The sequence below is a fragment of the Poecilia reticulata genome, linkage group LG4 (assembly GCF_000633615.1).
Source record: "Poecilia reticulata strain Guanapo linkage group LG4, Guppy_female_1.0+MT, whole genome shotgun sequence".
Taxonomy (NCBI): domain Eukaryota; kingdom Metazoa; phylum Chordata; class Actinopteri; order Cyprinodontiformes; family Poeciliidae; genus Poecilia; species Poecilia reticulata.
In genome coordinates, this window is record NC_024334.1 from 4,744,402 (window position 1) to 4,745,603 (window position 1,202).

General features: G+C 50.6%; 1 protein-coding gene across 1 annotated transcript in view; it reads left to right on the plus strand.

The window, feature by feature from the left end:
* The window catches only part of LOC103463242 (myomegalin-like), a 39,297-nt gene that overhangs the window by 9,025 nt on the left and 29,070 nt on the right, over nt 1–1,202 (plus strand). Inside the window, exons 3-5 of the mRNA XM_017304244.1 lie at nt 266–361; nt 438–575; nt 641–820. Coding sequence (XP_017159733.1) covers nt 266–361; nt 438–575; nt 641–820 — 414 coding nt within the window. The remainder of the gene's footprint in view (nt 1–265; nt 362–437; nt 576–640; nt 821–1,202) is intronic.

The following is a 1,202-nucleotide window of genomic DNA, read 5'->3' on the forward strand; positions in this document are numbered from 1 at the left end:
ATGAAGCTAACAGGCTACATGGAGCTACATGAAGCTAACAGGCTACTAAACGACATCAGTAAAAATATCAAGATTCCTTTTATTCGTTTCAGTTTCTAGATTTAGGATTCATGTTCCACCTCATTATTAAATTTGAACGGTTCCTTTTCAACATTTAACTAAATATTAAATTTTCTCTTCCATGTTTTCATCATTTTCAGACTAATATAAAAGTTTCTCCTCCTTTTCTTCCATTAATCAATAAACGTATTGATTTGTGCTGCAGGAAAACGGCGACATGCTGAAGGAGCAGAAGGAGAACCGAGACTCTGTGCTGCAGAAGCTGCGGCAGCGAATAGCGCAGCGAGACGCAGCGCTGCAGGTGAAGCAGATCCTCCGGTTTAACTCCATCATCATCGTTAAACTGAAACCTGACCCGCTGTCTCCGCCTGCTGCAGCGAGCATCGGACCAGGCGTTTCGCTCGGCGCAGCAGCGGGACGCGGCGAGCCGGCGGCTGCAGCTGCTGCTGCGGGAGAAGGAGCGCGACCTGGAGAGGCAGCGCCGCGTTCTGGCCCACAACGAGGAAACCATCGCTGTAAGTGTTCGCAGCGGCGAGGCGAGGCTCCGGCTCCCCGCCCACCGTCTGTGTGTCTGACCCAGAGCCTGCAGGCGCTGCTGAGGGGGAAGGAGCTGCAGCTGCAGCAGCTGGACGACGCCTGCGCCGGCGTCCGGCGGCGGCAGCGGGACTCCGACGAGCGGACCAGTCAAATCCTGAGGGAGAGAGACGGCGTCATCGAGCAGCTGCAGGCGGCGCTGCTCGCTCGCACGCAGGAGGCCCAGGTGATGTAAACGTTCCCAGAAGTCATCTGGATAATCAATAATGTTCTGAGACCATTTCAGCTAATATGATGCTAATAATCAATAATCGTTCAATGAATATTTAACACTGGAACATTTCAGATATACAAAATAAATAAACGCTCAGCACAGCTTAGCTTAGCTTCTCTTAGCTTCTCTTGTCTAAGTGAAGGAGCAAAGTTAGCCAGTAAAGCTACATGAGGCTAACAGGCTACATGAAGCTAACGCTAACAGGCTACATGGAGCTAACAGGCTACATGGAGCTACATGAAGCTAACAGGCTACATGAAGCTAACAGGCTACACAGAGCTAACAGGCTACGTGAAGCTAACAGGCTACATGGAGCTACAAGAAGCTAACAGGC